This window comes from Armigeres subalbatus, chromosome 3 (assembly GCF_024139115.2).
Source record: "Armigeres subalbatus isolate Guangzhou_Male chromosome 3, GZ_Asu_2, whole genome shotgun sequence".
In the NCBI taxonomy this organism is placed as follows: domain Eukaryota; kingdom Metazoa; phylum Arthropoda; class Insecta; order Diptera; family Culicidae; genus Armigeres; species Armigeres subalbatus.
The window spans coordinates 6335211-6358102 of record NC_085141.1 but is presented as its reverse complement, the minus strand read 5'-3'; the positions used below and the strand labels follow the sequence as shown (position 1 = coordinate 6358102).

The 22892-nt window shown below is 42.7% G+C and overlaps 1 protein-coding gene across 1 annotated transcript; it reads left to right on the top strand.

Annotated features, from left to right (window-relative positions):
- The first annotated feature begins 1505 nt into the window (after positions 1-1505).
- LOC134225278 (nucleosome assembly protein 1-like 4) lies at positions 1506-21475 on the top strand. Its single transcript, XM_062705221.1, has 3 exons — positions 1506-1781; positions 19375-20118; positions 20216-21475. Exons 2-3 carry the CDS (start codon positions 19425-19427, stop codon positions 20722-20724), a joined length of 1203 nt encoding a protein of 400 aa, XP_062561205.1. The 5' UTR covers positions 1506-1781; positions 19375-19424; the 3' UTR covers positions 20725-21475.
- Positions 21476-22892: the final 1417 nt, after the last annotated feature.

Here is a 22892-nt window from a genome sequence, read left to right as displayed (position 1 = left end):
GGGATTGACGAATCCAAGAGATAGAAAGAAGAAGACATGCGATGGTGAGAAACGACAAAATCGTTCATGGCGAAGTATACGGCGGCGATTTTAAAATGCTCGTATAAAATTCTAAAGGTATTCTAATTAAAAACTAATGAATGTAAAGTGTGAGAAAAATGAAAAGCTAGATTTAGAACTCATTATTCAAAAAAAAAAATTTTTTCGTGTAATGCACCTAAAATATAGATTTCCATTTTTCTCGCACTTTACCTTGATTAATTTTTAATTAGAATTGGCTTTTAATTTTATACGGACATTTTAGAATCGCTGCCGTATACTTCGCCATGAACGATTTTGTTGTTTCTCACCATCGCATGCCTTCTTCTTTTTATCACTTGGATTTGTCAATTCTGTGAGATTATCCTTATACTAATGACACACTGGTGGTATAAGTACCATGGTACAAGTTGTACCACTAGTGTGTCACCTTGTACCATGCTGGTACAACGTGGAAAACCATGGTACAATATGTACTAGGGTATATAACCGTGGTACTTGTACCATCAGTGTGTCTTTAGTATTAAGGAATTTGGAATTTCAATTGAAAACCGTTTCTGCGTTACATACACGGTTAGAAAAAAGTACCTATTATTAGGTACTTTTCACTCAAATCGGTGGTTCAGTGGGTACCCAAAATTAAGTATTTTTTTCTGGAAATTAAGTAAAATTCACATAATATTGCCGATTAAAACAATTCGAAGAGATATGTGTAGTCTGTGATTTGCCCGCTTCTTTTTCTCACACTCACTCTCATTTCGGGATGATCGATTTTTGTTACTGTAATTTACCCAATTATAACCCATTACTCGTTAGTCACATGTAAGCGTGCACACTAAATCGATTCCCGCCATGATTTGACGTCTATTTGTTTTCAGATTGAGCACTCACACACAAATATTATACACGGAAAATCAAACTTTTTTGGGTGTATGGAGTGTATGAGAAAAAGATGACTGTGAGAAAAAAATCTCGCAAAACTCTTATAAAGTGCAAAAAGCGCAATATTAAGTAAAATATACTTAATTTTAAATAGAAACTAACCAAAGGTTAGGTAAATTTCACTCAACTTTTGTAAACATGAGATTACTCAACGTTGGGTTCCCACACTTTAATGCCCTTGTTGAGTGGTTTTGCTCTTCATTTTATGACAACAAAGGGAAGAGGGAGGGAGATGCAAGAGAAAAAAAGTACCTAAAATTAGGTACTTTTTTCTAACCGTGTAATATTTTGAACAGACCTCATGAAAAGGCCTAATAATTTGCTTCGAAAATTTTGACGTTTAATCGATCCCGCCAATCATTGCTGTCATTTCTGTCAAATCAACACGCGCACGATACTTTTTGCCGGCCGCCAAATGATAGTCTTCTCTCGCTTATGCAAACGCAAAACCATATCCGGACAGTTTTTGTTGTTTTTCGTCTGCGGATCTTCCATTCCTTTCTGTCTGCACATTCCTTTTGTTCTCGTCGTCTCTCTGGGCTTCGGAAGTGCGGCAGACGACAGCGCGGTGCTCATCGCAGTTTGTTCTCACTCGCGTTTTTCATCTGTTCCCCGTTTGGTTGTTGCATGGCGAGGCGAGTTTTTCTTGGCGTTTGAAAACCTTTCCGCGAAGGACCAGTGTGTGAGCAAAGGAATTTTCCCGAGTTCCGCAGAGAATCGGTCGTTCCCTGGTGCTTCCGTCCACCGGCTAGCGAGTCGGAGTTTCCGTGTGTTCAGGCCGTACATTTTCCATCGATAAGGTAAGTCGCAAAATGGTGAAGAGTGTCCGACATGTGCTTTTTCACGTTCTTGTTGCTTTCGGTTTCCAAGGGTGATCGCCGAAAGCTACACTCCAGTTGGAGTGATTGACGTCCTAAATTACGGGTTGCTTCGAATGGTTTTTGCGAAAAAAAAAACACTTCACAGCTTTCTCCCGTGGACATGCCAATTGCGTGCGATGAAGTATTCGAGAAGTTAGTCGGCAAGTGGGAATTAAATTTTGCTTCGTAGATGGAAAAGAAGGAGACAAGTAGATGGGAACATAACCTTGACTATTGCTGTTTTTTGGTGCTGAGTTTCGCGTCTGGACCTTAAGTGCGTCATTTCCGATATTTACCTTGGATGGTCGGGACCCAATGCGGATTACATCCCAAAAAAGGGCGTTATGAAATTTGAGAACTTATTAGTAAATTTGACAAAAACTTGAAGAAAGGTATTAGTAATTGCAATTGCTTTTATCTTCAAGAAAAGTAGCTTTTGGGAGTAAGAGGTAGTGAGTTATCAAAATAATTTAACTAGGTTCCTATAGTAGGTGAAATTGTCTGGCTGTTGCATGACCATACTATCTAGTAGATGAATAAGGTAGAGGAAATCTTTCTTAGGTTACAGTTGTAATTTTATTGAATACGACAATCTGTTAGTTTACACTGTGCATTAGGTCAGTTACCTTTGTTCTACTCTATATTGTGCTGCGGAAAACGACGGAGATCCTTCGTAGCTTAGTAGCGAAAGCACCTGTCTAGCGTACTGGTTTCGTGGGATCAAACCCCACCGAAGGGAACGATTACCCTCCCAATATCTTTTCCGAACTAAAATCTATCACATGTGCATAAGCATAATCGAGTTTCAGACAGCTCAAAAATTGCTTTATTTTCGGAGTAACGCTAGAAACTCACTGGCCAAACTATGAGACCCGTAATGCTGGGTAGTGTGTTACGGGGTAAGATCTACCACGGTTACATTGCCAGCTACAGGCAAATCCTGACCCAACGAATACCTTCCTCATTATCCAACTCCGTGGTACTTATGAGGGTGTCGCTAAGTCGGTGGCCTTTTGTTAAGTAAGTACTACATCAACACTTCCTTCCTCTCCCTAGTTACGGTGAAGATGGGCGTGGCCAGGAGTAGTAATCCTCATGCTTTTGTTATTTTTGTTTAAGACTGGAATTAAGGACCACTCCTCTTCTTGATTTCTGATAGCATTCTAGATAAGGATCTCAAAAGTAAAACATGAGTATCACTAGTGTCCAATCTACGAATTTCACCGTAACAATGCTTATGCCAACGCTAGAAACTCACTGGCCAAACTATGAACATGTCCAAAACTGGAAAAGTTACGGAAAAGGACCAGCCGAATACGTTAGGTTATTGTCGATGACAAAATAGTACTTACGTGTCGTTCCTAACTAATCAGGGGAAAAGCTGGTTGCTTTGCAAACGTGTTGTAAGTCGTGGCCTTCTGATGTTCAATTCAAATTATGCCGCGTTGGCGCGGTTGCGTATGGTAAGTCACGTGAGACGTAAGATCGATAAGATAGATATCAGCAACGAATATTATGCATTTTATACACTGCCAAATGAGAGTTCAAATAACTAAGACTGGACAAGTTCTCTCGTGTTATCAGCCTTGCCATATTCCAGTTGGTTCGACATACCTTCTCGGCCTCTAACATTGGATTTCTTATCCGAACCACGAACCACGGAACTTAAGTTGATGCAGTGGTTTGACGTCGAGTTAGACAAGCTGTTGGGGATTGCAACTCAGGATTGCCGGGACGCGCGATAGAACTTAGCTTCTTTTCCCAATATTTTGGACAGTGTTGCTTTAAATGTTGTTGCAAACATCGTGGACTGCTATTACGTTTTGAGGAATGACACTTTACCATTTTTGCTTTCCAATGGAGTTATCATCCGGATCAAACGCATTGAAATTCGCACCTGGAATCGCTGGGACTGAGCTGATGTCGCACGTAAGTCCGCTGGGTGTTATCAAATCAACTCTATCTATTCAGTTGAGCGACCTTTTGGACCTTCTGCTGCATTCAGTTCTGCTCCTTAGAGACTCTTACACTACTCCAGACTGCTCATTCCAACTAGTCGCCTTTGTACTGTCATAGCTCAATTCTCATCACAGTTTGGTTTGCGATTTCTGACATTTCGCGACCCGAGATTTATCATTTCTTCCTGTGCTAGTGCCTGAGCACATTTTTATTTCAAACATTGAGACTCCGTGCGAAATCATGGTTGAAATCTTTTCGACTGGGTACTTTTTTGTTCATAGGGAGTAGGATTGCGCCACTTCTACATATCCATCTGCTCCAAGAAGGCATTGCATGAATCTTCGCTATCTTTTTCCCACTTGATAAAAAATAGAAAACTGATCCTGCTGCTTGCTAAGTAGGATTTTCTTCAGGTGATAGGATACCATTCTTCTTATTAGATAATTCGCAGACCTTACAGTCATTTTTACCTGCATCCTTTTTTTGGAGAGTTCTTCAAGCTTGGTTGGGTGGAATTTTAGGATCAGTTTAGAAAAATCGAGTACTCAAAGAATCTAGTCCTTTGAATTTCTAAGTTGGCATTATTTATTATTTAATCAGACTAAGGCCGAAGTGGCCTGTGCGGTATATAAAAGTCTTCTCCATTCGGCTCGGTCCATGGCTACACGTCGCCAACCACGCAGTCTACGGAGGGTCCGCAAGTCATCTTCCACCTGATCGATCCACCTTGCCCGCTGCGCACCTCGCCTTCTTGTGCCCGTCGGATCGTTGTCGAGAACCATTTTCACCGGGTTACTGTCCGACATTCTGGCTACGTGCCCGGCCCATCGCAGTCGTCCGATTTTCGCGGTGTGAACGATGGATGGTTCTCCCAACAGCTGATGCAATTCGTGGTTCATTCGCCTCCTCCACGTACCGTCCGCCATCTGCACCCCACCATAGATGGTACGCAGCACTTTCCTTTCGAAAACTCCAAGTGCGCGTTGGTCCTCCACGAGCATCGTCCAGGTCTCGTGTCCGTAGAGGACTACCGGTCTAATTAGCGTTTTGTAGATTGTCAGTTTGGTACGGCGGCGAACTCTATTCGATCGGAGCGTCTTGCGGAGTCCAAAGTACGTAGGGGAAAGTGGGGTAAGATGGCCATATGGGGCAAGACAGCCAACGTTAATTATGCCTTAAGTGAGCATTATATTCACATTATTATTACAAGGGATGGTTTACAATAATGTAAAAGGGCTATACAACTGAAAAATGCACTTTGACAACCACACTTGTTCTTGTAATATTTATTTGAAGATGGTTTAGTTGAAATTCGAATTTTCTTATAATTTGCTAGTTACATAATTTAACAATTGAAGCCCAAATTACTCATTTTTCAGGACAAATTGATATTTACCGAAGCTTTTATTTATCTCTAGCCTATATACAATAATATTTTGAGGAGATTCAAAGTAATTAGGTTTGATAGGATATAAATCTTTGGATATACGTCGGCCTGGGGCGGTATTGCCATCTGTATAGGAACAAGATCTTCTCCAGAATTAAGAGTCGCCTAACCCTTAAAAGCATTAAAAAAATGATCAAAATAGTTTCTGCGTGAATCAGAGATGATTTAAAACAAAGGATATTGTTTTAACAGTAAAAATTAGTTTTAGGCAAATTCTGATATTGTCGTAGTGCCAGTTGTCAAGAAATCAACATGAAATACGACATTTTTAAACGAAGCACCATTTGAACATAACCCATAGAAGTGCAAGAAATGTGTCTCTTATTCTAAAAAAATTTAGCACACTTTTGATATAGTTTTTGGTCCATGCTCGTCTTGCCCCGAGGGGGTGGTCATATTGCCCCATATGATAAATATAGGCATAATAAAAACACCTTTTTTAAAATCAGTTTATAAGATACTGAAACGTTATTATTCAGTGTTTGTTGATACTTATGTCAAAGACGGGTCATCATAAAGGTGTTTCATGGACAAATCAGCAGAATTTGAAGCAGTGTCACTATTTTACAAGAGTTATCGCTTAGGATGGCCATCTTGCCCCACTTTCCCCTACGATTTCCAGCCACTATGCGTCTCCGAATTTCTCTGCTGGTGTCATTTATTTTTTTTTTTTTATTTTTTTTTTTTTTTGGTTTTTTATTTGGCTTTACTTATATACACATAGCCTGCCAAGTGTTAGCTACAACCTACTACATATCAATATTACATTCAATTACAAAATTTGTTAAAGTAGTAAGAATGTCAATGTCTTTTTCCTTAAGTATAGTTTTCAGATCTGGTATTACATGTTTTCTAGTTAGAATTGCCCAAAGTTTATGTCTCTGATTTACAAATCTGACACACTCGAATAACACATGACCTGGATCACCACGCGCTTCGCCACAAGAGCACGTGTCGTCGTCTATAATCCTGTTACGTGTGAGATGAGCCGGGAGGCGGGAGTGGTTGCTGATAAGTTTACACAGAATGACTACCTGTCTTCGATTGAACGGATCGTCCATGAACCAGGGTTGCTGAGAGACAGTGCGCAGAATACTATTGCAGAAACGACCTTTTGTTCCTTCGGACCAGTTATCCTGCCATATACGCAGTCCTTTTTGCTTCGCCGGGAAGCTAATATCTAGATGAGTCAGCTGATGTTGTTGTTCCGCTCCGCTAATGCACGCTTCTTTTGCCAGTTCGTCTGCTTCTTCATTCATGACAATGCCACTGTGGGAAGGAACCCAGAAGAATGTGATGTCAAAACCCTCGGACTCCGTTAAGTGTACTGTTTCCTTAATTTCGAACCAGGCCTTTGGAGTTGATGAATTAATGTCTCTCGATTGAAGACCTTTCAAGACACTCATGCTGTCTGTCATCACAACGTACTTTCCCCTAGCGGAATTTTGATGAGACGCACTGCACTCAGTATTGCGAGAAGCTCTGCCATGTACACAGATATGCTTTGCGGTAGTCTCACACAAATACGGGGCGCCAAGAAGTTATTCACAACTGCGTATCCTGTTCCATTTGAACCCTTAGATCCATCGGTCGCACATACATGGGCTTCACCAAAGGATCTCCTTATTTCTCTCACTACTAATTCGTTTGCGGACAGCTCTCCAGGTTGTTTCATGATCGACTGCATTCGAAGATTGATGGAGAGTTGCTTTTTCCTCACTACTGGGTCGAAAAGAAAGCAAGGTAGGTTTGGAAGGCTATGATTACAGTGGAAGAAATCTTGCAAACAGGAAATAGGTTGCGAAAATATCGAGGTGTATCGAGGATTCGGGGGATTACATCTTCTAAGCCAGGATTCTAAGCCCAACCTCCTGTTGACAAACCGTAATCTAGCTGTGTCTCTCCGAATACCCAGAGGTGTTAATCCGGCCATCACTTCCAGTGAACCTGTATGAGTCGTTTTAGTAGACCCGAGGCAAATACGAATACACGAGTACTGAATCCGATCTAGAGTCAAAGCGTCTTTTCTCGGTATCCGTTCCAAGAGAACTGCACCATATTCGAGAATTGGGAGGACACATGATTTGTATATTTGAAGCATGGTTCGGATGTGCGCTCCTCAATATTGTCCAGCTATACTTCTTAGAAAATTAACATACGGAAGCGAGCGTTGTTTCACATTGTTTACATGGTGTGACCACGACAGGTTTGATGTTAGCTGTATTCCAAGTATCTTCACAGATTCCACAACTGGTAATATTTCTTCATCGATGCGAATTATTGGAACTTCGTCATATTTAACCTTCGAAATAACCATGACGTGGCATTTCGTCGATGATAGTTCAAGGCCAATGTTAGAGATGTCTTCTACCAAACAATTTAAACCGGCTTGCAAGACTTCACTCGTTTCTTCCAGAAGATTACCACAAACAGCTATGGTGAAGTCATCAGCATACCCCACTCGAATGATACGTCTAGGAATATTCTTCATCATTCTGGTTACTAGAATATTGAAGCAAATAGGACTCAACGGAGATCCTTGAGGGAGTCCTTTCCACGTAGTACGGAGAATTTCCTGCTTGTCATTAGTTTTTATCACAATTATTCTTTCTTGGAAGAGCCAATACACTGCCCTGATCATGCACATATCAATGCCCATTACTCTCATTTCTGCAACTAAACAGTTGATATCCACATTATCATAAGCACTTTTAATATCGATACTGCACAGAAGAACATGTTCACGTCTTTGAAATGCCCGATAAGATTCCTCGATAATAATGCTGACAGCGTCAACCGTGCTTTTCCCTTTTCGAAATCCGCACATCTCGAATGGAAAAAGTTGTTTATTTTCGATATACCATTCTAACTTTTCTTTAATCATTGCTTCATATGTCTTACGGAAACAAGACGCTAGAGCAATTGGACGAATCGTTGAGGCAGAGCTTATCTGTTGTCCCGGCTTTGGTATGGCTATTATTTGAAAAAGCTTCCACTCACTAGGCAGCTCTCCGTTCTCAAAAATTCGGTTGTAGATCCTAAGCAATGTCTGCATTCCAATAGATGGAAGGTTTGCAATGGCGGAATATGAAACGCCATCAGCACCAGGTGCCGTATCCTTTCCAGTCTTAATAACAGCTTGTAGATCACACATAGAAAAGTAATTGCCTCTAATATGATCTCCACAAGTGCATGCTGGAAACTCAATGGGAATGTTTCGAGAACAGCAAGGGGCAAGTTTATCCAGTAAACCCTCCAGAACGGCATTGGAGATACTTTGACGACTCCCTGAAGCAGTTCGACCTTTGTAGCGACGTGCCATTTTCCAAAGTGTGTTGATTGAGGTAGAGCTATCGAGACCATCACAAAACACTTTCCAGCTCAATGTTTTCTTCTCCTTTATCATTTCTCTAAATTGGTTTTCAGATTTCCTGTAGGCTTCGTAAGCTTCGTATGTTAACACTCGTTTCCATGTTTTGAATGCCGCTCTGGATTCCTGTTTGGCTGAGGTGAGTTCTTCGTCCCAGTACGGTTGCGGAATCTTCGTATTTCCAGATCTTAATGTAGGATTAGGTGCGGAATGTACGAGAGCATTCCATACCATCCCAAAAAATCCGACATAGTCCAACGTCTCTCCAGTTTGTTCGAAAGCTTCCAAGTCATTAGCTATTTTGCTAGTATATGTTTCCCATTTTATTTTCTTCCAATTTAAAATTGTCTGAGTTTGTTGGATTGTTGTGTCTAGTAACCCGAACACGATAGGAAAATGGTCACTTCCTGCAGGATTGTCGAGAACTTTCCAGCCGAACAGCAGACTTACTTCTGGTGAAGTTATAGTGAGATCGATAGCACTCCATGAATGATTTTGGTCGAAACGTGTTGATTCACCATTATTAAGAACGATGAGATTTTCCGAATCCAGAGCTTCATATAAGTAACGGCCACGTTGATTTTCACTATGATTCCCCACATCTGATGCTTGGCGTTAAAATCTCCACCAACGACGTAGGGTTTTGGTATCGAACGGAAAAATTGAATAAAATTGTTCTCCGATACGTTCGCTTGAGGGTGTATGTAGATGGATACAATCGTTATAACGCCGACACTAGTTCGAACTTGACAGGAAATATGCTGGATATCAACGTGAGTATTCAGTTGAAAGGCCGAAGGGTTCAATTCTTTTCGAATCGCAAGTGCAACGCCCATTGAGTTTCTACGATGATCTTTACGAAATGTTACATAATGCGGGATGTTTAGATACGTAGTTCGATCGAGATGAGTCTCACTTAAGAAGACGATACTAGATTGGAGTTCGTTAATAAGGTCAATCAGCACCGAGCGTTTGCTGAGCAAACCTCGGCAATTCCATTGCAAACATCGTATTGATTCAACATCCATTGTATCCACTAGCGTGGATTATTATCATAAGCGTAACGTATTGAGATACTGCTTTACGTGATTATTGACCATCTCGGAAATTCTGTCAAGAACGAGATCACGAATTTTGATTCTTGATTCCACATCTCCAGGAGCGACCTCCAGGACTTCGGCCATTACATCCACTACCTCATTTGAGACCATACCGGACTGAATAGATTTGCATACCCCTTCCGAAATGTTTACCTCGAGTTGGGGAAGCTCATCGTGCCAGTCGGTGTCATTCAAACGGCGTTTCGGTGCAGGAGCAGTCGTGACGGAATTATTCAAAGAAGGTGAGACGGTTGACGATGCAGATTCTAGAGAGACGGTTATTGATGCACATTCCATAGATTGAGTACGCTGATTGTTTTCTTGATGAATAGTAGTTCCGGATTCTTCCTGTATCACGGAACAGAACCAGTCAATATATCCTTGAGAATGAGAGTGTTGGCGTTCAGCATCTTGCTTCTTCTTTGTGATGATTTTGCGACATCTTCTGTGATCATTTGCTTTATGAGCACCCTGACAATTGACACACTGGGGATTTTCCTGCATACATTGATGTTCGGGATCATTATTTCCTTCCAGACAGTTGGGGCAGCGTATAGCACTTTTACAATTCTTCTTGTCGTGTCCCAATCGCCAACAGTTACCACATTGACGAGTTTGGTACACGTAAGGCTTAACTGCATACAGCACATTGTTTATCTCGACGTGGGAGGGGAGCACTAGACCATCGAATGTAAATATGACAGTATACAACGATTTGATTGAGCCATCATTCGCTTTTTGGTTATGCGACGACACTCAACTATCGGTGGATTTTCTGTTTGGTACATTTTAGCTTTATCGAATGCAACAGCCGTTGTTAATTCCTCCGTATCCACTTCGGGCTCGATGTAAGCCACACCGAGGCACTCCACTAAACGTTGCGGGATCGAGAATTTTACGTTTTCTTGCTCTGTTTCCACCAGTAGGTTGGCGGCCCGAGCTGAGCGCATCAAGATTTTTAGCTTCTTCTTTGACATCGGAATAGATCGGATATAATCGCTTCCGAACTTTTGGATTAGCATTTTTCCTATTTTAGTAGCAACAATGTTGGCACCGTTTCTTGATTCTGCGATTATCAAAAACGGACCGGAATTTGCCTCGTTGTATTTTCTTATCCGCCGCACGGGCAGACTATCATCGTTGGGGACCGGCATTTGCCGCACAATAGTTGTGAGCGTAGGTAGAGAAAAAGAGATGTTATTGACTTGCTTCACAGAGCGAACAATATCGATGTGATACGTACCAGTGCACAAACAAGACTCGCTGGTGTCATTTTCGGCAGTCACCAGTGAGCCCAAGTACACAAATTCTTCTACCACCTCGATTTCGTCACCACCGATGCAAACTCGCGGTGGGTGGCTCACATTGTCTTCTCTTGAACCTCTTCCTATCATGTACTTCGTCTTCGACGTGTTGATGACTAGTCCGATCCGCTTAGCTTCCCTCTTCAGTCTGATGTAGGCTTCCTCCATCTTCTCAAAGTTACGTGCCATAATATCTATGTCGTCGGCGAAACCAAATAGCTGGACGGACTTATTGAAAATTGTACCACTCGTGTTAATCCCTGCTCTTCGTATTACCCTTCCAAAGCGATGTTGAATAGCAAACACGAAAGACCATCACCTTGCCGTAACCCTCTGCGGGTTTCGAAGGGACTCGAGAATGCCCCTGAAACTCGAACTACGCACATCACCCGATCCATCGTCGCTTTGATCAACCGTGTCAGTTTATCCGGAAAACCGTGTTCGTGCATTAGCTGCCATAGCTGGTCCCGATCGATTGTATCATATGCGGCTTTGAAGTCGATGAATAGATGATGTGTGGGCACGTTGTATTCGCGGCATTTCTGCAGTACTTGGCGAATGGCGAACACCTGGTCCGTGGTGGAGCGTTCGCCCATAAAACCCGCCTGGTACTGCCCCACGAACTCCCTTGCAGTTGGTGCTAGTCGACGGCATAAAATTTGAGAGAGTACCTTGTAGGCGGCGTTCAGCAATGTGATTGCGCGGTAGTTGCTACAATCCAGCTTATCGCCCTTTTGTAGATGGGACACACGACACCTTCCATCCACTCCTGCGGCAAAACTTCCTCCTCCCAAATCTTGGTAATGACCCAGTGCAGCGCTCTAGCCAGTGCCTCACCACCGTGTTTAAATAGCTCTCCTGGTAGTTGGTCAACCCCAGGGGCTTTGTTGTTCTTCAGCCGGCCAATCTCCTCCTGGATTTCCTGGAGATCCGGAGCCGGTAAAATTGTTTCCTGCGCGCGTTCTCCCAGGTCCATCACCATACCGCCATCTTCGTCTGCCAAATCGCCATTCAGGTGTTCTTCGTAGTGCTGCCGCCACCTTTGGATCACCTCACGCTCGTTCGTAAGAAGGTTCCCGTTTATGTCCTTACACATATCAGGCTGTGGCACGTGGCCCTTACGTGAACGGTTTAACTTCTCATAGAACTTTCGTGTGTTATTAGCGCGGTACAGTTGCTCCGTTTCTTCACGGTCTCGATCTTCCTGCTGGCGCTTTTTCCTCCGGAAAATCGAGTTTTGTCTGTTCCGCGCCTGTTTATATCGTGCCTCGTTCGCCCTCGTGCGGTGTTGCAGCAATCTCGCCCATGCTGCATTCTTCTCTTCCACTAACTGCTCACATTCGCCGTCATACCAGTCGTTTCTCTGATCCGGCGGCACCGTGCCAAGTGCAGCGGTTGCGGTGCTACCAATGGCGGATCGAATATATCTCCAGCCATCTTCAAGAGACGCTGCGCCTAGCTGATTAGAACCTGGGCACCGGCTAGTCAGAGCTTGAGCTCTACTGTACCCAAGGTCGGCTTGATAGGGCCATTCTAGAGTTCTTTCTACTTATAAATAACTGGCTCACACCGCAATTACTATTTTGAACTATTTATTATAAAACTTACATGGGTGTATGAGTGTGAATAGTGTGCGGATGGGCCGGCCGGCGAATACGATAGGTGATTCCTTGTTGCGTGGGACTGCCACATGCGGAGAGAGCGACCTTCCCCGGGACTGTTCTTCGGGTGTTATACGACTCGCAGGGAGCCTGGTGCACTAGCCGCTGTCCGTGCGACAATTAGCGTGGGCGCCTTTGCAGGGGTCCTGGAGATCGGGCTGGAGGAATTCTTCGAACTATGCGGCGCTCGTTGAACCACTTCGTGGTTGATCAGTTGGCCGGTGTAGTCTTTTGGTCGTCGATTGACCTCCGGAACTCCAACACTTCCCTAATAACAGAGTATCGCGTTTCTGGTCGTGGGTGGATGACCTAACCTCACTTCGTCACGTGTGCGGGTTTTGACCCAGGGGCTTCGAGAACTCCGGAACGACAATATGGGTGTATGGTACAAACCGGAAGTTCTATGAATAATTTGGTCCTTGCTGGGCACCTTTTGGGTCCTGATTCACTAACAGGGTAGAGATCAATAGTGTCCCTGTTTCGCTTAACACTGTCTATTTCTTTAAATTTGTAGAAAACGTAGAAAACTGTTGAAACGATTAACAGCAGAATCAGTAACCGAGTCATCCAAAGCGTTCCAGTCGAATCGGGACAAACTACGTCTGAGTAGTTGGAAATTAGTCTTGCGTCTTGCGACATCCAAACAATCGTCTAATCCAGCGGTTCTCAACCTGGGGTACATGTACCCCTGGGGGTACCTTTGCTAACCCCAGGGGGTACCTCGGACAAAAAGGCGTAATGGCGGATGTATTAGAACTCTAATAAATATTTATCGATAAAAATTTGATAATTGTAAATATTTTTTTATTTCAAAACCTAGTATAATATGTCCGGTGATCAGTAAATCAAAGCCTATCAAATCTTGCTCACCACAACCAGCACAGTGTATGAAGGGCAGTTGGATAAAAGATCAGAAAAGAAACTTCAAGGCAGGGTTGTAAATATTCGGCAGCACTGGATGAAGGTGATGTTTTTTTATATCATTTTTTTATTTTCTTCCTGCTTTGAAATCAACCTCACATTCCCGGAGTGGCAGAAAAGTAAACAACAGAACTCACATCACTCACAGCGCCGCGAAGATGAAATTTACCACAGCAAAATGTATACATTCACCCAGCAAATTGAAAAAATTCACCACGCGTTTAAATGGGCCACTCACAGTCATACGGTAAGGCGCGAACTGAGCAGCATGTCAGAGCGACTTGTGAGTGGCTGAATGCGAAATTGAATAGTCGGCGTTGGAAATGATGTTTCGGCTGCACCTAGTCGCACTCACCACGGCGGCGATGAAGGCGACAGCAGATTTTACTGAGATCCATGTTTTTCACTGCATTGACTGTGAAATATTTCTACCCTGCTTCAAGGTTCTTAAGTTGGTTTGAGGCCTCTCGCTTCTTTGAAAAGGGGGGTTCCCATACAAACAAAACACCAATTTCTTCATAGCTCGAGAATTAATCAAGCAAATGGAACCAAATCTGGCATGTGAAGGTTTTGGAAGGAAAGATATGTGTTTGTGATGTTTCGAAACCCCTCCCGCTTCTGGAAAGGGGGGCTCCCATACAAATGAAACAAAAATTTCGAAATAACTCAATCGATTTCAGGTGAAGCAAATTCGTCGGGTCTGCTAGTAATATAATGAGAATATGCTACTTAACTAAAATCTTTAATTTTAAGATACGGAAGCCTTAATTTGAGAGACATCAACTTTTTTTTTTTCATGCGTAACGCGTGACGGAAGCCTCCTTTCAAGAGGTTCGGAAGCCTCCTTTCAAGAGGCTCGTAAGCCTCCTTTCAAGAGGCTCGTAAGCCTCCTTTCAAGAGGTTCGGAAGCCTTCTTCAAAAGGCTCGGATGACTCCTTTCAATAAGCTCGGAAGCCTCCTTTCAAAGGGCCCAGGAGGCCTTTCAAGAGGCTCGGAAGCCTCCTTTCAAGAGGCTCGGAAGCCTCCTTTCAAGAGGCTCGGAAGCCTCCTTTCAAGAGGCTCAGAAGCCTCCTTTTAAGAGGCTCAGAAGCCTCCTTTCAAGAGGCTCGGAAGCCTCCTTTCAAGAGGCTCGGAAGCCTCCTTTCAAGAGGCTCGGAAGCCTCCTTTCAAGAGGCTCGGAAGCCTCCTTTCAAGAGGCTCGGAAGCCTCCTTTCAAGAGGCTCGGAAGCCTCCTTTCAAGAGGCTCAGAAGCCTCCTTTCAAGAGGCTCGGAAGCCTCCTTTCAAGAGGCTCGGAAGCCTCCTTTCAAGAGGCTCAGAGCCTCCTTTCAAGAGGCCTGGAAGCCTCCTTTCAAGAGGCTCAGAAGCCTCCTTTCAAGAGGCTCAGAAGCCTCCTTTCAAGAGGCTCAGAAGCCTCCTTTCAAGAGGCTCAGAAGCCTCCTTTCAAGAGGCTCGGAAGCCTCCTTTCAAGAGGCTCAGAAGCCTCCTTTCAAGAGGCTCAGAAGCCTCCTTTCAAGAGGCTCAGAAGCCTCCTTTCAAGAGGCTCGGAAGCCTCCTTTCAAGAGGCTCGGAAGCCTCCTTTCAAGAGGCTCGGAAGCCTCCTTTCAAGAGGCTCGGAAGCCTCCTTTCAAGAGGCTCGGAAGCCTCCTTTCAAGAGGCTCGGAAGCCTCCTTTCAAGAGGCTCAGAAGCCTCCTTTCAAGAGGCTCGGAAGCCTCCTTTCAAGAGGCTCGGAAGCCTCCTTTCAAGAGGCTCAGAAGCCTTCTTTCAAGAGGCTCAGAAGCCTCCTTTCAAGAGGCTCAGAAGCCTCCTTTCAAGAGGCTCAGAAGCCTCCTTTCAAGAGGCTCGGAATCATTCTTTCAAGAGGCTCGGAAGCCTCCTTTCAAGAGGCTCGGAAGCCTCCTTTCAAGAGGCTCGGAAGCCTCCTTTCAAGAGGCTCGGAAGCCTCCTTCCAAGAGGCTCGGAAGCATCCTTTGAAAAGGCTCGGAAGGCTCGGAAGCCCCCAACAGTTCTGAATGTATTGTGAAAGTTTTGGATTTAAATGGAAAGTTTCATGGAATGATGAAAATCTCAAATAACTTTTTGGAGAGGCATATTTCCCCTTTGGTTTTCAGGTCCCTTTTCCTTATATAAAATAAAAATAGAAAAATAGGGGGTACCTCGGTGAAAGCAAAAGTTCGAAGGGGTACCTCTCAAGAAAAAGGTTGAGAACCGCTCGTCTAATCCAACATGACGGCCATTTGCGATAGAAATTTCAAAAGCAGGATGATGGATATTAAGAGGAGCAATCGTATCCGATGCTTCAAAGACCGCACAGTCAGAAATTAAATTTTCGTTCACAAACACCAAATCAAGGAAGCGAGATTGGAAATTGGATATAAAAAAATAATTTGGCTTAATCCCATAGAATCGGTTCCATCACCGAGAAGGCGGCTGGCAGGGGTGGTCGTCGAATTTACGGGTGACTAAACAAGACCGGGTTGATTGAAATCTCCCAGCATCATCCTCTTTCATCGCAACCTTCACATTTTGCCGTTAAACTTTCAATGCGTTCTCTGCTACTGTCCTACAAATGCTGCTGAAACCGTTTCTTTGAACTCTTATTCTTGTTCGCTTTGACTTATCTGTCAACAATACTAAAAAATATGAGTGAGAGTTTTTAGCGTTTTGTGCATAACAAACATCCATCTGGTAAATTTTCCATAGCAAACTATGGACATGATTTCGCGTCGAATGGAACCTGTGGCGAGTGATTTGGCAATGCTAATTTCACTTGTCATAAGACAAGTTTGTACAATCCCATTGAATTCCACCACTTAATTGTATCTTGACAGATACGTATTTCGACCTCAACAGTAAGGCCGTCTTCAGAGTCTCGTACTTGACTCGACTTGAAGAAATTGATCGCAGCTTACACTATTTATACTATGCGTAGGTATAATAATTTATCTAGGTACTTATTTACTACGGTGCTTACTTCTACTCGCTTGTTGCGCTTAATGCTTAGGTATAAATTTGAAGAGCCAGGAGCTACCATTTCCTTGATCTTTATTCAACAACCGCGTTTGTCGGTAGATTTCCAAGCTCTCAGCAACATCAAGTTTCCACGGAGAAGAGACATTTCTTAAAATTTTAGTGTTTGATGTCGTAATTGAATGATTTTCCTGATATACATTTTCAGCTACCTTAGACCTAAACTCATAATTTGATCCCTTATCAGTTTCCCTCTTAGCCTTACTTACTTCTGCAATATGTTCTCAGTCGATGGCGTAGCTGGTGGGTGATGTGTTGATCATAGGGGACCGATACCCTCTTCAGCGGTTCATCGATCGGTGTCAGTGTTGTCAGTTCGTTTTGCTATTTTTCCAAAGAGTATATCTACAAAAATTTGTACAAATACATACGTCTGTCCTAGCCAAGGCCACGGAGGTTGACGGCACTGAAGATAATATTCATCTGTGTATGTATCTGTGTATCATATCACAATTGGAGCACTTCAGTGCACCTTCAACGATTCACAGTGGATCGGCAGCTTTGCAGACTGAGCCCCTGATCGTATTGAGATGAGTGACGTTTAGCGCTCGCACACTAATGTGCACTTCGGCATGTGTAAATACATGTTTGTTTTCCTTCTGCTCATAACCTCAAAATTGATTGGGTCATCACAATGATTGCAAAGGAGTCAAAAAATATATGGAAATAAACTCATTTTAACCCAATCATTGCTGAGTTGCACCATCTAGGAGTGTTTGTTTTCCTTTTATCGCCACTCACACATTCGGACGTGAGAATCTCAATGTCCCGGCATACTTATCAGGTATAGCTCTTTACATGGAGGATCCGCTAGGGCTCATTAGCACTTTCCAAGGGGTCGGGAAATTAACCAATTTATTTCTCGTCAACTGGAAGTAGCGAAGCCAACGCGTAGCCAGAGGTAGGATATGATAGGTTGTAATATAGATTGAAATTGAGAAGTCATGAATCACAATAGATTAGTCTTCTATTTTAGAGACATTCAAATTTCAGATTTTTTTCAATTAGGAGTGGAGAACTATTTAGACTTATGAGGATTTGCATCAGGTTGGAAAATTCAAAATGGTAATTTCGATGCAATTAAATGAATAGAAAATAGCTTAATGATAGGAATCTGAATTTATGTTTCTCCATAACAATGAATATTTCCTACATAAACTTTGCATTGGTTCTGATGATAAGTCTTAACATAATACCTAGTAAACCAGAAATCAATTAAGAAAAAACCGTAGGAATAAAAAAAATAGAAATGAAAAAATGAATGAAATAATAATATTGAACATTTTAGATTTAGGTATTTAGATAGGATTTTTTTTGTTGTGTTTGAGAAATTGTTTACTCTACTATTGGATAGAAAAATATTAAATTGAAATTCTGAGATAGAAGAAAGACAAAAGAAAAAAGTAGAGATTGAGCTATAAAAGAGAAAATAGAATTTGATAAAAGGAGAAAGCAGATATTGATAGATAGAGGAAGGACACACAGGATTTGTAAGGCAATACTTAACAATTCTTTTGTAGTTTTATACACACTGTATCTAACAATGACTAAAACACTAATAAGACGAAGTTATATAAGACATTTAAGTTGAAACTTAACAGAATAGAAATAACTCAATAAATAATTAACGCTTAACGTACATACAAATAATACTGACATATTCAAATTTACATTTTAACTAGACTTTGTCCTATGTGACTGACTTGACTGACCAAACCACATTTCTGAAAGTTATCAAGAGGATTATGTTAGCTGATTCCCACAGTCCGGTGTTCATTTGGTCAAAGTAGACTAGTTCTTCCGGCATAATCACTTGTCAACTTTCAAAAACCCATCCCGATCATAGCAATCCTAAGGGGCAAAAAAATAAAAATTAAAAAAAATTGTACACATACATACATCTGTTCATGGTGATGGTCTGCGTGGAACTGCTGTTGGATTTGTCCGAGCGAAGTTTGAATTATTGTCGGCGTAGCACCAACTTAGAATTCGGAAGTAGGGACTTCCGAACCGAACTTTCTTCCGAAGTTTTATCTGTCAAACTAATTGATACGTTGTTTAGCGCATCTTTAGGCGAATCTAGCGCACTACTTCCGAAGTTGGGTAAATTGCCTGTATCTGGAGAAAAATCCAACTTCGGTTTAAAAAGCCTTCTAACTTTGTTGGATGGGTCGTTTTGAGAAATTGGTATTTACCTAATACAATTTTAAAGCGGTCTTTCTGAGCTTCTTTTGTTTGGTGGGAATTGGGAATATGGTTCAAACACTAGGGGTTATAGTAGGGGGAACGTAGGGACGAGTTAAGCCTGACTCAGGGATTGAATCCTAAGGAGAAAGAGCAAGTCTCTCACTTATCATCTTTGTATACATATACGATATGTAGCATACCGCGAGAAACTTTTTTGCAAGCTGTCATGATAGAGAACTGATTTGGGATCAGAAAAATATATTAAGCTCTTTTAGTGGAATGTATTCAACCGTCTAAGACGAATTAAGTACTGTCCATTTAATTCCACGGTTGATTCGGGATGTTATACCCCATGATAAATTTCTTTTAGAAAGCTCCAAATGCGGGGAACACTGGCTCTGATGATGCATTTGAACTTGCCTCTTTTTTATCGTTGTTCGTTATCTATTCAGAGCGATTTCTGCAAGCCCTGGTCTGGCTTATACGAGGCTAATACATACAGACATATACTACTGTTATTAATATTTTTCTATCTGTTTGTTTATATTGTTACAGGTGTACAGTTCCGTTCCTAGCTAATTGATTAAGAAAAACTAGCCAACACAATGACTGGAACCGAAAACAATGCCTCGAAGGCTGTCGTGCCTGTATCCGACGCCCTAGACCAGATGGCAGAGTACCTAGAAGATCCGGCATACATGTGCTCGGCGTCGCGTCGGATGATGATGAAGGAAGTTATCAAGACATTGCCCGGTGACGTTCAGCCGAAGATCAACGCCCTGAAGCATCTGCAGAAGAAGTATTTGAGCCTGGAAGCAAAATTCTTCGAGGAGGTTTACGCTCTGGAATGCAAATATCAGGCACTGTACCAGCCACTGGTGGATCGCCGAAAGGCCATCATTGCCGGGGAAGCCGAATTGGCAGCTGGTGAAGCGGAATGGAAAGATGAGAGCGACGACGAGGAAAAGGATGTCGACTCTGAACTGACGGAACAGTTCAAGCGTATGGCTCTGAACTATAAAAACCAACACTCGAAGGTGATCGAAGAGTCAAAGGGAATTCCTGCCTTCTGGTTGACCGTGTTCAAGAACACGCAGACCATGGCTGATATGATCCAACCGCACGATGAACCGTTATTGGAACATTTAACCAACGTAAACATCGTGTATAAGACGGATCCGATGAGTTATGTGCTGGAGTTCCACTTTTCGCCGAACACTTACTTCAAGGACGCGGTTTTGACCAAGACATACTTCATGCGGTGCCAAGTGGATGAAGAAGAACCTTTCAGCTTTGAAGGTGAGGGATTTTGTGGGCCGTTTTTTTTTGAATGCATATTGTGGTCTTTCCACTTATCGACGCGTCGCTAAGTATTCTATCCATCTTTCTCTTCTAGGTCCTGAAATCTTCAAGTGCACCGGCTGCTCGATTCAGTGGAATCCTAGCAAGAACGTGACGGTCAAAACGGTCAAGAAACAACAAAAACACAAACACCGCGGAGTGATTCGCACTCTGACCAAGACGCTTCCAAACGACTCCTTCTTCAACTTTTTCAATCCGCCTCAGGTGCAGGACGACGACAAAGACGTTGACGATGCGACCCAGATGTTGCTGGCGTCGGACTTCGAGATTGGTCATTTCTTGCGAGCTCGTATCATCCCGAAGGCCATCCTGTACTACACCGGCGAGGTGATGGACGAAGACGATGACGGCGAGGAAGAGGAGGAGGAGGAAGAAGAGGATGAGGAAGGAATGAGTGAAGAGGAGGAAGAGGAAGAGGAGGAGGAGGAAGAAGAAGAGGAAGAGCGACCGGTGGCGAAAAGCCGGAAAGGAGGACGTGGCGGCGGTGGTGGTAAGAAGTCCGCCCGTAAGCCGCAAAATCAGGCCGAATGCCAACAACAGTAAAGAAGAGTTTAATTCATTGTGTAATCTTATTATTTTTTGTATTCGCTTATTTGGAATAATATGTTTCAATTGTCGTAAACTCAATGTCACACATACAACACACGCCTATACTCCACAATGCGCGTACACACAAATATAAAAATGCATTATGATGATCAACATTCGCATTCAGAATATTACGGATATATCGTATCGCTGAAATAAGAGAATGAAAATTTACGGATATCTGTCCTGAGAGTTCTGTCCCTAATTGTTAAAAAATATACCGTTTTGTTAGTAAAGCATGCACCCAATAATGCAAACCGTCATAGTGCGGTTATCAAAGCGATGTCCTCTGGTTATCATGATTCCCATGATTCCGTAAGTGACGTATAGACCATTCACGTAGTTTATGTAATTGTTGTGATTTTGACACAATACGAGCTTAACGAGGTAGCTCAACGATTGTAACATCAATCCACACGTTGCATTTTTAGTGTTTACGGTTTGAAATACTTTAAACATGCGATGTTTGTCCTTAAATCATCACATACCTATACGTTACCTATGAAATCATGGGTAGTACATCTAACTACACATTAAAAGTTCCGTTTACACGTAGGCGTAAGGCTGTAACAACTAACTTTTGAAACACTGAATTTTAAATCTCCCAGTAAATCTATGGATAGAATATAAAAAACCTTCGACCAGTTTCCTTTATTATGCCCTAAGATAATTATTTTTTTCTAATAAAACCATTCAAGTACTCGTATCTGTTTTCTTTTACAATTTATTTTTTCCCCAAAAGTCCATTTTTTATTAGGCTCAAATAACCGATTTAGACACTCTTAGAGTTTCCGATATTTATGGGATTTGTACTGTCCTCTGTATCTATTTTGTGATATCATTGTTATAATTTGCTTCTATTTTTGCTAGCTTTGTTTTTATACTTTATTTTTTCGTACATATATAGACAAATGCTGTCCAGAAATGGAAACACGTCACGCTTCGTTGTTGAAAACTAACATTTAAGAGGAATTTAGCAAAGCTAAAGTCAATAAAAAAGTCAATAAAACAATTTCACACAAAAACTAGATAATATGGTTTCACTGTAATTTCGCAATATTTAGGGTTTTTTTTGAGCAAGTGTAAACGGAAATCTGCAGCCAGACACCTGAGGAGGTTAACTCAGGTAGTGTGGGGATGGGTATGTCATGTAACTCTTACCCGACCCACAAAAACCAAAACCCTTTCGCCAGTCCGTACCCCCGGCCCGCAATTAAGCAATACATCAGAGGGGGACTATTGAGAACGCTCACGCCTATGCTAACGCACTTGAAGTTAATACACATCGACTTCAAGGGTGGTAACCTCACCACCCGTCGATCGCAAGCTATGATACTAACCTAGCGATCCGTATCATAATCTCACGTTGGAGACGAGCACCCCCACAACCGCGCATGAACCGCAATGACCTCTATATCTACATACGGAGGTCATGGCAGCCCACCAGCGACATGTTGGTTGTCGGGGTGAGCAAAGTGTTCACTGCATCACAGGTGCCCTTACTGCATTCGTTGGTTTTGTTCAAGACGCCACCCCCGCTGCAGTTTCGACATAATCTGTTGAGATGCTGTGTTCACCGCATTCCATATAACTTCCTCCCGGCACATCCTCTCGACGAGGTTGTCCGGGGTTGTATCCATACCGCTAACAAGCAGCATGGCATTGCGTTCTACCTCGAATCGCGGGCATGCGAACATCACATGCTCTGTCGACTGCACCTCACCTACACATTCTGGACACTCCGCAGAATCTGCGAAGCCAAACCTGTGCAGGATTTTTTTAAAGCAACCATGTTCACTGACAACACCTGTGTTAGGTGGAAGTTGACCTGACCATGTTTTCTATCGACCCAGTTGGACACATCTGGAATCAGTCTGTGGGTCCAACGACCTTTGACTGCGGTGTCCCATGCTCTTTGCCATTTGAGCAGCGAGGCTGATCTCTTGACACGTCGCACATGCACCGAGTCCCTTTCGTTGTAGCACTCCACATCTTCCTCTAGGAGTATGTCTATCGGCATGATCCCAGTTATAACGCATATGATATGGTGCGATATGCGCACGTAGGCACATCAGCCGGTGGACTCTGATCAGTTTCTTTACATTGTACTCGGCCTTTAGTGC